The sequence below is a fragment of the Hemitrygon akajei genome, chromosome 8 (genome assembly GCF_048418815.1).
Source record: "Hemitrygon akajei chromosome 8, sHemAka1.3, whole genome shotgun sequence".
In the NCBI taxonomy this organism is placed as follows: domain Eukaryota; kingdom Metazoa; phylum Chordata; class Chondrichthyes; order Myliobatiformes; family Dasyatidae; genus Hemitrygon; species Hemitrygon akajei.
The window spans coordinates 165,658,782-165,672,937 of NC_133131.1; the positions used below are offsets into that span (position 1 = coordinate 165,658,782).

Consider the following 14,156-nt stretch of genomic DNA (forward strand, 5'->3'; position numbering starts at 1 on the left):
AGTAGGTTGTTGGGTGACAGTCAGAGGGGGAAAGCTAAGGTGAGTAGACAGGTAGTGCAGAGCACCCCTGTAGCCATTCCCCTGAATAATAAGTTTACCGTCCTAGATGCTGTTGGTGAGGACGACCGACCAGGTGTGAGCCACGGTGGCAGGGCCTCTGGCACTGAGTCTGACCCTGTGATGCAGAAGAATGGGACAGAGGAGAGCTGTTGTCATTGGAGAGTCTATAGTCAGGGGAGCAGACAGGAGATTTTGTGGACGTGAGAAGGACACCCGCATGGTTTGTTGCCTCCCGGGTGCCAGGGTCTGGGATGTCTCTGACCAGGTGCATGACATCCTGGTACGAGAGGGAAAGCAAACAGAAGTCGTGATACATGTTGATACCAACGACATAAGGCAGGAAGTGGGATGAGGTCCTGAAGTGTGAGTTTCGGGAACTAAGCAGAAGGCTGAAGAACAGGACCTTAAGGGTGGCGATCTCAGGATTGCTGCCAGTGCTACGTGATAGTAAGAATTGGAGGAGATGGCAGTTGAATGCGTGGCTGAGGAGTTGGTGCAGGGGGCAGGGTTTTAGATTTTTGGACCATTGGGATCTCTTTTGGGGAAAGTGGGACCTGTACAGATTGGATGGGTTGCACCTGAACTCGAGGGGGAGCAATATCCTTGCTGGTAGGTTTGCTAGCATGGTTTGGGAGGGTTTAAACTAATTTGCAAGGGGGATGGGACCCGGAGGGATACAGCAGTGAAAGAAGTGCATGGAGTAAAGCCAGATCTAACATATAGAGAGGCTTTCAGGAAAGAGAAGCAGAATAAAGGGTGTAAAGGTAGTAAGGTAGAAGGGCTAAATTGTGTGTACTTCAATGCAAGAAGCATCAGGAACAAAGGTGATGAACTGAGAGCTTGGATACATACATGGAATTATGATGTAGTGGCCATTAAAGAGACTTGGCTGGCACCAGGGCAGGAATGGATTCTCCATATTCCTGGATTTCAGTGCTTTAAAAGGGATAGAGAGGGGGGAAAGGGGAGGAGGGGTGGCATTACTGGTCAGGGATACTATTACAGCTACAGAAAGGGTGGGTAATGTAGCAGGATCCTCTTTTGAGTCAGTATGGTGGAAGTCAGGAACAGGAAGGGCGCAGTTACTTTACTGGGGGTATTCTATAGGCCCCCTGGTAGCAGCAGAGATACTGAGGAGCAGATTGGGAGGCAGATTTTGGAAAGGTGCAAAAATAACAGGGTTGTTATCATGGGTGACTTTAACTTCCCTAATATTGATTGGCACTTGATTAGTTCCAAGGGTTCAGATGGGACAGAGTTTGTTAAGTGTGTCCAGGATGGATTCCTGTCACAGTATGTTGACAGGCCGACTAGGGGGAATGCCATACTAGATCTAGTATTAGGTAACGAACCTGGTCAGGTCACAGATCTGTCAGTGGGTGAGCATCTGGGGGGCAGTGATCACCGCTCCCTGGCCTTTAGCATTATCATGGAAAAGGATAGAATCAGAGAGGCCAGGAAAATTTTTAATTGGGGAAGGGCAAATTATGAGGCTATAAGGCTAGAACTTGCGGGTGTAAATTGGGATGATGTTTTTGCAGGGAAATGTACTATGGACATGTGGTCGATGTTTAAGGATCTCTTGCAGGATGTTAGGGATAAATTTGTCCCGGTGAGGAAGATAAAGAATGGTAGGGTGATGGAACAATGGGTGACACGTGAGGTGGAAAATCTAGTCAGGTGGAAGAAGGCAGCATACATGAGGTTTAAGAAGCAAGGATCAGATGGGTCTATTGAGGAATATAGGGTAGCAAGAAAGGAGCTTAAGAAGGGGCTGAGGAGAGCAAGAAGGGGGCATGAGAAGGCCTTGGCGAGTAGGGTAAGGAAAACCTTAAGGCATTCTTCAATTATGTGAAGAACAAGAGAATGACAGGAGTGAAGGTAGGGCCAATTAGAGATAAAGGTGGGAAGATGTGGCTGGAGGCTGTGGAAGTGAGCAAAGTCCTCAATGAATACTTCTTTTCGGTATTCACCAATGAGGGAACTTGACGACAGTGAGGACAATATGAGTGAGGTTGATGTTCTGGAGCATGTTGATATCAAGGGAGAGCAGGTGTTGGAGTTGTTAAAATACATTAGGATGGATAAGTCCCCGGGCCCTGACGGAATATTCTCCAGGCTGCTCCACGAGGCGAGGGATTGCTGAGCCTCTGTCTAGGATCTTTATGTCCTCTTTGTCAACAGGAATGGTACCGGAGATTTGGAGGGAGGCAAATGTTGTCCTCTTGTTCAAAAAAGGTAGTAGGGATAGTCCGGGTAATTATAGATCAGTGAGCCTTACGTCTGTGGTAGGAAAGCTGTTGGAAAAGATTCTTAGAGATAGGATCTATGGGCATTTAGAGAATCATGGTCTGATCAGGGACAGTCAGCATGGCTTTGTGAAAGGCAGATCGTGCCTAACAAGCCTGATAGAGTTCTTTGAGGAAGTGACCAGGCATATAGATGAGGGTAGTGCAGTGGATGTGATCCACGTGGATTTTAGTAAGGCATTTGACAAGGTTCCACACAGTAGGCTTATTCAGAAAGTCAGAAAGCATGGGATCCAGGTGAAGTTTGGCCAGGTGGATTCAGAATTGGCTTGCCTGCAGAAGGCAGAGGGTCGTGGTGGAGGGAGTACATTCAGATTAGAGGGTTGTGACTAGTGGTGTCCCACAAGGATCTATTCTGGGACCTCTACTTTTTGTGATTTTTATTAACGACCTGGATGTGAGGGTAGAAGGGTGGGTTGGCAAGTTTGCAGACGACACAAAGGTTGGTGGTGTTGTAGATAGTGTAGAGGATTGTCGAAGGTTGCAGAGAGACATTGATAGGATGCAGATGTGGGCTGAGAAGTGGCAGATGGAGTTCAAACCGGAGAAGTGTGAGGTGGTACGCTTTGGAAGGACAAACTCCAAGGCAGTGAACAAAGTAAATGGCAGGATACTTGGTAGTGTGGCAGAGCAGAGAGATCTGGGGGTACATGTCCACAGATCCCTGTAAGTTGCCTCACAGGTAGATAGGGTAGTTAAGTTTATGGGGTGTTAGCTTTCATAAGTTGAGGGGTAGAGTTTAAGAGACGCGATGTAATGATGCAGCTCTGTAAAACTCTAGTTAGGCCACACTTGGAGTACCGTGTCCAGTTCTGGTCACCTCACTATAGGAAGGATATGGAAGCATTGGAAAGGGTACAGAGGAGATTTACCAGGATGCTGTCTGGTTTAGAGAGTATGGATTATGATCAGAGATTAAGGGAGCTAGGGCTTTACTCTTTGGAGAGAAGGAGGATGAGAGGAGACATGATAGAGGTGTACAAGATATTAAGAAGAATAGACAGAGTGGACAGCCAGCGCCTCTTCCCCACGGCACCACTGCTCAGTACAAGAGGACATGGCTTTAAGGTAAGGGGTGGGAAGTTCAAGGGGGATATTAGAGGAAGGTTTTTCACTCTGAGAGTGGTTGGTGCGTGGAATGCACTGCCTGAGTCAGTGGTGGTGGCAGATACACTAGTGAAGTTTAAGAGACTACTAGACAGGTATATGGAGGAATTTAAGGTGGGGGTTTATATGCGAGGTAAGGTTTGAGGGTTGGAACAACATTGTGGGCCAAAGGGCCTGTAATGTGCTGTACTATTCTATGTTCTATGATGTATCGATTTTGCGTTCACAGATGCTGCTTAACTAGTGGAGTTCCTCCATTGTTTTTTGCTCTGGATTCCAGCATTTGCGGACTCTTGTGTGACCAGTGTTTTGTTTGGTCTTATGTGTTTTACAAGTTGGTCTTATGGTGTCCATTCAAATATTAATCTTAATACAAATCCAATTTACTTATTTACAAGTTGTCTTACTGTACATATATCTATTAATGAGAACCAAAAACCCTAAGATAACAATAAATGAGAAAATACATAAATTAGTCAATGGGTTGAAATCTTACTTAAACTCACACTGAGGATCCTTTCTTCCAAGCTGCTCCCAATGCCAATCCATTTTGCTCAGCCAGCTTACAATGACCATTTTTTAAAATTATGAGACTATATGTCAAGTTGGATATCTTTTTCTTCTTTGAACATGTGCAACTTCCCCACTTGAAAGAGATTGATTCAACCTGCACAGTCTCCACTCTCAAAGAGACCATTCTAATAGATCTAATCGCTTTTAAACCGGGCGAACCCTCCCGAAGGTTCCTGAGCTCTTCTTAAACCTTGCACCATTTCCCAGAATCGCCTGCGCGCGATAATCCCCGTAACGAAGCTAGCACTAACCCAAACGCGGTGACAGCAGTGCTCTTTTCCATGAAACAGTCTCTCATGTTATTTAAAGTTCAGCATCTTACCGCAGATTCCAACGCTGCTCCTGGACTGCCGCTGTGATACTGCAGGGTCCCCCCAATGTTCCAGGCAGAAGCAGCACTCAGGCAGTGGGTTCCATCCAGTCTATTATCCGGATTCTTGCTATTACTTTTAAATTTTATTTTCTTTTGCCTCCAGGTCCCAATACTTTCTAGAAACTCTAGTTTGACTTGACACCTCCCACTCGATCTTCCCATGGAAACACTGGGGAGATCGCCAGCTTCAAAGGCAAACTTGGTGGTCCCAGTTCGGTGTTCTCACGATATACTGTTGACTTGACTTTCCATCTGTTCCTCAGCAGGTAGTAAGACAACCAGCCGCCTGATGTCCCTGTGAAGGATGGTGGCTTGGATCCTGTCTTTTTTTCCCCCATGAGAGATTGAATGCCCTGCTGTTACTTTCAGAGCTTTTGTCACAGGAACACTGTAGCTTGGGAAGATCCTGACATTGACATCCCTCAGGATGCCTTTGCTGTCTGGATTAGTCTTGATGACTCTGCCAAGCTTGAAATGTCCTCTCAGTGCATTTTGGTCGCATAACCAGACGATGTCCCCAACTGTGACGTTTCTCTGTGCAGTATGCTACTTGCTCCTGACAAACAAATTAGGACCAGCGAGTTGGCTCCAGCACCTCCAGAACTTGGTCACCTCTGACTGCATTGCTCAGAGTTTTTTGTAGAGGAGGTGGAAAAGTCAAAGGTTTCTAAATCCCTGCTTTGAGATGCTCGACCGAGTAGAAGAGTGTTAGGGGTGATATACTGAATACAGTCTTCCCGGCTCTGTAACCTGTCGTCAACTGGGCGCTCATTGACAAGGTTGGCTGCTCTGTGAAGAGTTGTCTGGAACTCACTGTAACTGAGCCCAGACTCCTTCCAAGACTCTGGAGTGCTCTCTTCACAATGCGTACAGCAGCTTCTGCAGCACCATTCCTGTGTGGAGAATCAGGCAGATGGATTTTCCACATCCACTCCGTTCTATTTTTTGCTGCAGTCTCCTGCAGGGCTGCTTCGTTCAGGTTGTCCAAGAATCTGTACAGCTCCTCCAAGACTGGTTTTGCTCCAATGAAATTGGTGCCTGGATCTGACCAGATCTTTCTTGGATGTCCCCTGATTGCTGTGAGGATGGCTCTGCTGGCCATGCAGCAAAAGACCACTCCCCAGACTTTCAGTGTTACTCTTTTCTTGACATCATCTTTTACTTGGTAGGGTCCGAAGAGGTCCACCGTTGTGAACTGGAATGGTGCAGCAAGTTCAGTTCTTTCTGGCGGCAAGTCACCCATTACTTGATGACATTTCCTTGCTTTTGCCTTCCTGCAGAGCATGCAGCCATTGACAACTTTTTGGGCAATTTTCCTTCCCCTTATGACCCATGCCTTTCTTCTCATCTTGAGCAAGGTTCCGGCCACTCCGTCATGACTCTCATTGTGGGCCTTCTGAGTTAATAGTGTGGACACCCAGGCATCATAGGGCAAGATGAGGACACCAACTTGACCTTCTTTGAAGATTTACACTCAGCCACCGCAAACCAACAGCCCAGAGTCTTGGTTTTTGTAGACTACCAGCCTGTCTGTAGTGGTGCTTGGGAAGGTTGCGCCCTCTTGTGCTGCTAGAAAATTGTCTCAGAGCATCTTCTCGTTCCCTTACTGAGATGACTCCTGCCAAAGAAACTGCCTCCCATTTTGGACTGTCCACGGCCTGATTTTGTCCAATGAACTTTTTTGCTGCTCTCCAGACCCTTGCAACTGTTTTGACTAGTTGAGTTAGAACACTGAACCGCTTGATGTCCACAAGGCTTCGGATGGCTGACACTGCAGGTGGTCTCCATTGTTCTGTTTTGACCTGGTACTGTTTTTGTGCCGGTTCTTGTTTCTTTGCCTTGGCCCTTGTCAAAGCAGCAACAAATGTCTTCTTTTGCAACTTGTTGATGCTTTCCCTGGCAGTGGCTGCTAGTCCTTTGGCTGATTTCATCGGCCACTCATTCACTCAAAAACTTTGGCCCATTTTGCCACTCCTGAGTCTTCATCCAGGTCTTGAGGGCTGGCTCCTCTGGTGATTACATCAGCAATATTTTGCGGACCAGGAATCCACCGCCAGTCCTGGATCCCTGTGCTGTTTTGAATCTCTCCGATCCTATTTGCAAAGAATGTTTGATAGCCACAGCTTTCTCGCTGTACTGTACCAAGGACTGTTTGGCTATCAACGAAATGGTTCCCTCCCAACTTGGATTCGACTATGCAGCTCAAAGTACTTTCTCAGCTGTGAGGCAAACACTGTTCCACACATCTCTGCTTTGACAGCATCACCTTTGTGATGCAAGGGAGTTAATTTGGCTTTAGACTCCTCCAGCCTGACAATTGAGCCCTGGTCCGAGTTCTACCTTAGGTACATCACTGCTCCATAGGTGTGCTCGCTTCCATCAGAGAACGTGATTGCCCAGGGTTCCTCAGTGAAGTATGGGGGAGTCAGTGCCCTGGTGAACTTTACCTTACCAAGTTGAAAGTACTCCTCAAAAAGCTTAATTGCATCCTCTCTGAGGCCAACTGAGAGTGCTATGTCCCATGTTTCTTTGACTGGACACCTTTCGCACTTTGCCTCTTGGAACGCCCTTCGTACCAGAATAGCTCCCTTCTGCTTAGCAGGAGTTACCAGGCCAACTGGATCATACAGCCCTGATACTTGGCAGAGCAGTTCTCTTAGCGTCAGGGGGTTCGGCGTCCGGTCTCTGATTTGCTCTTGTAGAAGGCCTTGGCCAAGTCTCATTTTATTTCCTTCTCTTCGAGAAATTGATTGCAATCATGTCATGGAGCTTGTCTTCTTCTACTATGTAGCCCAGGCCAAGTGCCTTGTTGTCATTATCATGTATTTGGTTTGGCAAGACCATGGTTTTTGCCTTGGACTTCTGCAGCTTGTCATTGCACTCTTTCCTCCCACTTTGCCCAGAAAAGACCCAAGGCTTGAGCTCAAAACCTCCAGCCTTCAGGATCTGCTCCACATTTGCTGTGATGGATTTCAGCCGGTCAAGGTTGTTGTGGGATGTAAGAATATCATCAACGTAGCTGTCGTGTTAGAGAACCTGCTGCTCCTCTTTGAGGTGGGTGAAAGGAGGGAGGTTAGCAGTTTCACGCATTGCTAGCTGCGCGATGCATCCTGCTGATTAATCTCTGATGGTCACTCTTGTGATTGCATATTCCCCCAGCTCCTTGTCCTCAGAGTCTCGCCAGAGGAATCTATGCAGGTGCACTTCTTGGTCTTCCAACCAAACCGAATTGTACATCTTTTTTATGTCACCCATAGCAGCGTATACTCCACCCCTGAATCTAAGTAGGACAGTGCGAATCTGGTTGAGGACATCTGTACCTTTCATTAGCAGGTTGTTCAAACTCACACCTCTGAACTTTTGGCTGCTGTTCCACACGAGTCTCACTGGGGTTGTGACAGAGTGCGGGTTCGGAGCAATAAGGTGACTCACGTACCAGACTGGCCCATTCCAGTTGATGACCATGTCTTTGGACAATTTCACTTCAGCCCTTCGATCGACCATGTCATGCACTTGAGCAATGTAGGCAGCTTTCCACTCGGGTTCTTTGGCTAGTTGCTTTTCTGTCCTGAGAAACCTAGCCTCGACTGTTCTTTTATTGTTTGGCAAGGAAGCTGGATCTTCTAACCAAACATATCTGGCGTGCCAATGTGGTTCCTTGCTGTGGCTGTCACCTGTGACATAGGTGAGGCCTCTTCTTACAACTTCAAGTTCCCTCTCTTCAGCAAGAGTCATTCCTTTGCCGCCTGGCTGACAGTTCCCGCAGCAGCAACCCCCACATTTTGGCTCACATGCTGCACCAATACTATCCCACTTCCACCATTCTAGGAAGTCCCGGTTGATGGCTGAAGTACCTGACTCCTGGAGCTTGATGCCATCCTGTCTGTTTGGTGGAAGTCGCTCTGGGACTCTGCTGGTGAGCTCCTCGTATTTTACAGCAGCCACTCTTATTGACCTTGCAAAATGTGTCTTGGACATGTGGGTCAACACAGACAGCTCCTCAAAGAGATCAGGATGTGCTCCTCCGACCATCTTCCCCAGTGGTCTGTCCCACAGTACGAGGTCTCCAACAGCTCTGATTCTCTGAGGCGCTAGCTGACCTTCTCTATGGTTTATGAGTAAATTTATTTCTCTGGGTCTCACAAGTTCATCAGCGGTATGTCTGGGAAGAATTTCTCAGTTGCTTTGGTGTCACATATTTGTGGACATTTGCAATGCTATCTAGTCCATAACAACCAATTGATATGATTTGAGAGTGCCCTTGGAAGTGTTTACTCTGATCTGTAGAAGGTACCGCTTTGTCTCCACCTGAACCTTCATCCCCTCCCCCCCCAACTCCATGGATGACAAGAGTGATTTCCTCACTTCTGAGGTTCAGTCTGTTTGCAGCCTTGTGGGTTATATAATTGGTGTTTGAAGCCAAGTCAATTAACATCCTGATTTTTTGTCCAGCATTAGCTGTGACCTTGAAAAGCATCATAATCACTGGCACCTCTTGCAATCCACTTTCCACCAGAAGGCCCAGTTTATCTTTCACAGTGCTGAAAGCTCTGGATGCAGTGTTTGAAAACACATCACGACATTATTTGGCCAATTCTGGTGAAAGTTTGCTAAAGAACTCCTCTTGATCCTCTGTATATTTCTTCCTGCCTTTATCTTCCTCTGGATCAAATCTGCTCTTTTTCTGACCTGCGCTACTTTTCTTTATTTCAGCATTGGGGCACAGGTAGTAATGATGCTCAGGAGTATGCTCATCCTTGTAGTCTTGGTTTTTACACAGGTAGGCGGGGTTGCAGTATGAACTGTCTTCATGAACCTCGAGACACCTCTTGCATACCCGCAATTTTCTTACTGCAGCCTTTTTCTCTGGTAGCTTTAGTGCTCAAAACTGTTTGCAAAAGTAGAGCTTCCTTTTCTGCTTTCCATCACCACAGACTACACACCCTGCATGGTCGTCGCCTGACTTGGTAAACTTGGTTCTGGCATGTCTTGGCTCAGCCCTGGTTTCTCTTCTACTTGGCTCTTCATCCCTCAGTTGCTTAAGCTGTTCATATATGCTCTCGTGCCTTCTGAGGAATTCCAAGAGACTGTCAAACTGATTATCTGGTGCCGCAGCATTTCTCCTGTCAGTGACATAGACCAGCCATTCCTTTTGAAGAGTTTCTGGAAGTTTACTTTCAATTGATTTTGTTACCAGCGGATTTTTGATAGCACCCGTGTCTCCAAGGTCACTCAAGTCTTGAAGTGCCTTCTCCACAGCTTGAATTAATTCCACGATTTTCTGTGACTGATGATTTCTGACAGCTGGCATTTTCTGTAACTCTTCCACTATTTCAATAGCAATGCACGTTTGATTTCCATAGCGGTTTTCTAGAACACGTAAGATGTCAGCTGCAGTGTTATAAGTAGTGAGGCGAAGGTCTGTTATGATTTTGTCATCAAGACTGTTCAGTAGTTGAACCTTTTTCACTTCTCTTGAAACAGTCAGCTCTCCCTGCCTCTGGAGTGCTTCCCAGTCCTTTCTCCACCTGTGACAATCATGTTTGCTGCCAGTAAACTTGGGAAGGGCCGTCGGTTTCAATCTGATGGCTGGTGTGAGAAAATTGGAAGAAAAGCCCAACGCCGTCGGTGTTAGTCTTTCAGCATCCTCCCTTCTCCTTGCCTGTATGAAGAGGGCCTTCTTGGAAACCAACTTGGGGATGTGGAGTCACCCTTTTAGGTGACTCTGAAGGTCCTTCTGATCCCCTGGCGGGATCCATCGTTTCCACTGACCATGCACCTCCTTCGCTGTCTTTACCAGTCCTTGCAGGTGGTTAAGCATGAAATCATATGCCTCCTGGTTGCCATTGGGTTGTACAGCAGCGATATTTTTACATTCATCCTCTGCTGCTTGTAGTGCTGTGAACAATTCAACATTTCAAAAGTTGGTCCGAAGAGTCTCCTGGATTAGGCTTCTGACCTCCTTCAGTTTCAACTCACACTCAGTTGCCGTCTTTGTCAGGTCGGCTTTTTGCTGTTTAGTTAACATAACTACTTCCTCTGTATTCAGCTCCGCCTCCAGTTCTGCAATGAATCCGGCCTCCACATCATCATTGGCTTCCATGACTTTCTCGGCTTCTATTGTGAGTTTATTGAAACTGATTCTGAGCTCCTCTTCAGACATGTCTTCACAGGTCCTGGTAATACTGTTGGCCAGACGAGAAAATAATCTTTTTGCTGTCATTCGCTCAACTTGAGTTGCTCAGCTGATTTCCCAATAGTTTAATCAGCCATGTTTGATTTCCTCTGCAGGCTGTTCACAGGTGAGAAGGCAAGTACAATATTTTAATGATGCTTTGATGTTGTTTTATCTTAACTTGATTTTCTTCCTTTTTCAGGATTCCAGGTTATTGCTCCTGCTGTACCAGTTCAAAGTTCCCAGATTTCTGTTTCCTGGTCAACCAGTTTTTTCACTGTCAAGTTGGATTTTATTTTCTTCTTTGAACACATACAGCTTCCCCACTTGAAAGAGATTGAATGCGTCTACTCAAAGGTTTTGTAACTGGATTCCACTCAATGACCAAACAACTTTTCCTTTTTCCACCTTCTATTTTTCGCAAGTGCGGCAGTTTGATAGTTCCATTAGTTCCATCAACCATTAGTCATTAGCCATTAACCATTAGTCATTAGGTGAAAAAACTGGCTGCCTCTCCGGACTTTGTAGACAGATTCGACCTGCACAGTCTCCACTCTCTAATAGACCATTATGTTTTCAAATTGGGCAACTCCTCCAGAAGGTTCCTGAGCTCTTCCTAAACCTCGCGCCATTTCCCAGAAGCACCTGCGCGCGATGATCCCCATAACGAAACCAGTGCTAATCCAAACGCAGTGACAGCAGTGCTCTTTTCCATGGAACAGTCTCTCAACTTATTTAAAGTTCAGTATCTTTCCACAGATTCCAATGCTGTTCCCGGACTGCCACTGTGAGGCTGCAGGGTCACCCAATGTTCAGGGTAGAATCAGCACTCAGGCAGTGGGTTCCATCCGGTCTATTATCCGGATTCTTGCTATTACTTTTAAATTTTATTTTCTTTTGCCTCTAGGTCCTAATACTTTCTAGAAACTCTAGTTTGATTTGGCACTATAAATAAAGGATATCTGATGCAATCAAATTTAGGATTCAGTGTATAAATCTCAGTGGGGGGAGTGGTCCAACAAAATAATCTTACTAGCATTTCAACCACTGATTGAAAATGACAGTGTTTATACATTTTCTAATCCTTCCTGCAGATAAAGTAGTCAAAATAATATCTTGAAATGCATCTTTTCATCAATGAAACACATCTGTTGTTTCTATGCTTCACCCATTTTAATCTTTCAATAAAAATAAAAAGCAGGATAGATAGGAGAAAGTATCATTGCTACAAATTGACCAAATTAACATAATATTCTTTGAGAACAATTTATAAAAAACACAGCATCATAGAGGTGCTATTTTCAAAATGAAAAGATGAACATGGCAAAACAATAGGGAAGAAGTGATTTAGAACTTTTCATACCCTCAATCATTTTATCAGAAAATTAAGAATAGCCTGTATGACTTATCAATAGCATGGTCAAAGAAGGTTATTTGAAAACAGAAATAAACTACAAAACTGTTGAAAATAGTATTTATTATTAACAAACTTCTGGGACAGTTAATAGATTTGAGCCTACAATATGCAATTGTGCCGCACGAAAAAGATAAACCTGAAAGAATAAATATTTCTGGTATAAAAAAAATATTACTTTATCATTTTTTCCCCAATAACAGCGTGGGGTTGGGTCAAATCCAAAGGCATCAAATTATGTGGATTTTTTAATGATGTGTCTTCTACCCTTATTTTAACTGAGTGATTTAAAATAATTTTATACGCTTAAATATGACAAAAAATGTAAATTTAATGTTAAAATTCTACTGTATATTCAATCAAAGATGAAGAAAATGAATAAAAATACATAAATTTTGGGTAAAAAAAATCAAAAACAACACTAAAAGCAAACTTACCCTTGCTTGTTCACGTAACTGATCAACAATTAAACGATCTACTCTTGAAGGATTGGAAGGCAGGCGAGGTATAGGAGTATTGTTTGAACTGGACACTCGCTTTCCAGGAAAATTTCTCGCAAGCTCAGCTTCAGTCTGTTAAAAAATAAAAGAGGAAAAATGAAATCATTACTGTTTTCCCTATATGCCTATTATTATTTGGTAGTAAAAAATGTACAAAAGTAGAATTTGCCAATGATAATGAATTAGAGAATTACAAATAAAAAACTGCAAGTAACTACTATAGTGAAGCCACAACTGTCAGAATCAAGAGAATTCCTTGTAAGGGTACATTTACAAGGGGAAAACACAAGATAGCTTTGTAATAGGGTAAAGGAAAATCCTTAGAGATTCTATATCAAGAGCAAAAGGGAAATTATGGAGAAAATAGGGCATTTCATAGATCAATGTGGCATTCCATGTGTGGGGTCACAGGAGATGGGCAGACTTAATGAATATCATCTGCATTTACAAGAAGGTCATAGAAGCCAGGGAATTCAGTGAAGAAAACAGTGATGCCTTGAAACACATTACAAAAAAGGTGCTGCTAGTCTTAAAGCACACAAAGGTGAATAAATACATAGGGTCTGATCGAATGATTCCTAGAACATTGTGCGATGGTAGGGATTAAATGGCTGAGGCCCTGACAGAAAAATTTGTATCATCATTAGCAGAAAATGAGATACTAGAAGACTGAAGACCAATGATGAACTAAGGAAAACTACAAGGACAAGCCAAGGAAATACAGATCAGTCAGCCTAACATTCATTGTGGGAAAGTTATCTGAGATGTTTTCATCCTTCAAAAGGCAGAGTTTCCCTAACCCTACCATTAGTGCTACCCTCACCCATGTCTCCTCCATTTCCTGAACATCTGCCTTCACTATATCTTCCAACCACCATAACAAAGAGAGAGTTCCCTTCTCCTTACCTACCACCACGAGCCTTGGCATCGAGCACATCATTCTCTGTAATTTCCACCATCTTCAATGAGATCCTATCACTAAATACCATTTTCCCTTCCCCCACTCTCCGTTTTTCGCAAGGATCAGTCTACATGGCTTTTTTGTCCTCTCGTCCCTCTCCACTGATCACCCTCCTAGCACTTATCCCTACAAGCAAGACAAGTGTTAAACCTGCCCCTACACTTTCTCTCTCACCATCATTCGGGCTCCAAAACAATCCTTCCAGGTGAGGCTACATTTCACCTGAAACTTATTGGGGTCATCCACTGTATCCAATGCTCCAGGTGCAGCCTCCTCTACATTGGTGACACCTGACATTGATTGGGGGACCACTTCATACAAGCATCTTCTCACTGTCCACCAGAAAAGGTGGGATTTCCCAGTGGCCACCCATTTAAATTCTACTTCCCTTTTCCATATGTTAGTCCATGTCCTCCTCCATAGTCACAATGAGGCCATTCTCAGGTTGGAAGAGGTATTCTTCTGGGTACTCTTCAACTTGATGGTATGAACATCAATTCTCTAGCTTCTGGCAATTTCTTCCTCTCTTATTCCTTCTCACCTGACCATTACCTCCCTCTGGTGCCCCTCCTCCTTCCCCATAACACATGATCCACTGTCCTCTCCTATGGATTCTTTTTACTTCAAACCTGATCTCTTCCACCTATCACCGCTTAGCTTCTCATTTCATCCCCCCACCTCCAT

At 44.7% G+C, this 14,156-nt stretch overlaps 1 protein-coding gene across 4 annotated transcripts in view; it reads right to left on the reverse strand.

The window, feature by feature from the left end:
* Positions 1-14,156, reverse strand: part of LOC140732400 (meiosis-specific coiled-coil domain-containing protein MEIOC-like) — a 99,534-nt gene that overhangs the window by 11,698 nt on the left and 73,680 nt on the right. For all 4 annotated transcript variants that reach the window (XM_073054988.1, XM_073054990.1, XM_073054991.1 and 1 more), the window contains one exon: positions 12,449-12,583. In XM_073054988.1, the coding sequence (XP_072911089.1) occupies positions 12,449-12,583 (135 nt within the window). The remainder of the gene's footprint in view (positions 1-12,448; positions 12,584-14,156) is intronic.